A 2,500-nucleotide genomic window follows, 5' to 3' on the forward strand; every position below is an offset into this window, starting at 1 on the left:
TGGCGACATCCGCAGGCCAGGATGGTTATCTCACAGCCATGCAAGGGCCTCTGGCTTTCTTGTATCACTTGTTGTGCAAATTATCAGGATGTGAATGTCTCTTAATCTCCCATAAGTGTGAAACGTAACCACCCCATCCCTGGATTTGTGCCTGGCATGCTTTCTTATGGCTTCAGCTTCATTATGAAACAATGACGGTGATAAGTAACAAAAAAGGGAAATGTTTACTGTTTATCGGTGCGTTCCGAGTTATCAGCACTCGTTACTTATCAGCTACTATCATCGACTAGTTATCACAAACCAGATGGACCTGTCATCTGTGACGAGCTTGTCAGGCTCAGCTTGGGTGATGGGGTTAATATGAACCTTATCAGGTAGCAGCCTATTTAGGGGAACGACGCTTGAGAATCACATAACATTTAAATGATTAGTCTATGAATTGTTGCAGAATATGACAAAATTGATGTTGAGTATTTATGATGATCTAATATCTGCACTGATGGCTATGGTGTAAGTTATTGTACCGTGTTTATATCACAAAATGTCAGTCATAGACGCATATGAATGTATCCTCCAGAATATTGGAAGGCATTTAGCTCTAGTACCACTTTGTTCATGTAGAATTAATGTCTGGTTTCTTTAGATCCAATGGCATAACAAGAAAATCAACCATACAGGTTAACAAATTCGCCTTAGCGAGATAACATGACCCAGCTTTCACCCGCCGTCGCTCAAGTCTAGGAAGGGCGTCCAGGAAGGGCCTCAGCGCGGAACCTCCTGCGGCCTCGAGAACGTCACTGCGCACGAGTCATCGAAGGCTAAGCAGCGCGCGTGTGGATGCACTCCTTGAGAAACACAAGTCACGATGGACACTGGCACAGCGAACTCCCGCAGAGGTGAGGCCGGTGCTGATAATGAAAGGGCTTATCTATTTGAAACATATCCTTATCTGCGTATTGGTTATGTGCATGGGAGGCAGCGCAGCGTCGCGGCCATAACTCCCGCCAGTGTGGGGGGGGGGGGGGGCGCGATAAACATTTTTTACGCTTTCTCTCTCTCTCTCTCTGCATGTTATCTTGTTTTCCTCATTCTGCTTCTCTATTGCTTTGACATTATCTCTAATTCTGTATAATAAGATATACCAGTTTCAGAACATGTTTAGGAGTTCTGTGACAGATTTCCCAACTCTTTTCAGTTTCCTCCAGCAAATCTGAAAATCCCAGTAACCTCAGGATTGTACAGTATAACTAATTCCCTAAAATACAATTGGAGAGTACGTTGTTCCCATAAGAATCGCACACCGCATCTGCTTAACGTGTTCAAGATTGCCAGATTCCTCGCAAGTTCGACATTGCAAATCGTAGGCCTTCATTAGTCCCCCCCCCCCACCCCGCCCCACTCGGCGACCTAACAGGGACACGGAAACGCGGTAGATATGTTTGCGTAATAGCTTAATAATAGCGTGATAGCGTAATAGGAAAAATGGTTCGAATGTCGGCTCACGCAATATGTTAAAGATGTAAGTGACATATACGTTGTACGAAGCAAATAGGTGTAAAAGGAATGCACTGAAAGAAAAAGACTTTCTCTGTTAACTATACTCTTTGACTTCTTATGTAATCCTCTGCCGTGTTATCCGTATCTCAGTAATTAATCATATACATAAGGTGGTATATACAGACATGGAGCATTTCTGGTTTATATGGTTTATTTAAAAAAGTCTGTTTTGAAAAAAAGCTAACAAAATATATGTTTCAGCAATACTATCGCATTCCCAATCTCATTTCTAGAACGTTAAGGCTGAGAATAGCTGCTCTCGACGACAGGGCACTGGCGACGAAAGACCATCTCAGTTGGAACGAATATTGAAGTCTGTGACATCCCTCTCGCTGAAACAACTACTTCATGCTGTCGTTGATATCACATGGCGAGTGAAAACAGTTTACTCGTGACTTCAACTTAACAAGGAAACATATTCAAAGGTTTATTTTTTGACCTACCTACATAACGTAAGCTGTTTAAGGAAGCTGTTTGTTACCAGGTGGCAACACAGTACGAGACGGGATGCCTTTGATAAACTCTGCAGTGAAAGCGAAGAGGACAGTACTTGAATGCCTTGAGAAAAATATATTTTTCTCTCTCTTTCTCAATCTCTCTCTCTCTCTCTCTCTCTCTCTCTCTCTCTCTCTCTCTCTCTCTCTCTCTCTTCTCTCTCTCTCTCTCTCTCTCTCTCTCTCTCTCTCTCTCTCTCTCTCTCTCTCTCTCTCTCTCTCTCTCTCTCTCTCTCGCTCTTTCTCTTCTCTCTCTCTCTCTCTCTCTCTCTCTCTCTCTCTCTCTCTCTCTCTCTCTCTCTCTCTCTCTCTCTCTCTCTCTCTCTCTCGCTCTCTCTGTCTATCTCTACACACACATACACACACACACACACACACACACACATACACACAAACACACACACACACACACACACACACACACACAAAACACACATGTACCTACCCAC

The 2,500-nt window shown here is 43.5% G+C and overlaps 1 protein-coding gene across 1 annotated transcript in view; it reads right to left on the reverse strand.

Moving 5' to 3' along the window:
- LOC125038656 overlaps window positions 1-886 on the reverse strand; it is a 34,379-nt gene extending 33,493 nt beyond the window's left edge. Inside the window, exon 1 of the mRNA XM_047632239.1 lies at window positions 1-886. This exon is cut by the window's left edge and continues 1,100 nt beyond it. Coding sequence (XP_047488195.1) covers window position 1 — 1 coding nt within the window. The 5' untranslated portion in view covers window positions 2-886.
- Between the last annotated feature and the right edge of the window lie 1,614 nt (window positions 887-2,500).

The sequence above is a fragment of the Penaeus chinensis genome, chromosome 1 (assembly GCF_019202785.1).
Source record: "Penaeus chinensis breed Huanghai No. 1 chromosome 1, ASM1920278v2, whole genome shotgun sequence".
In the NCBI taxonomy this organism is placed as follows: domain Eukaryota; kingdom Metazoa; phylum Arthropoda; class Malacostraca; order Decapoda; family Penaeidae; genus Penaeus; species Penaeus chinensis.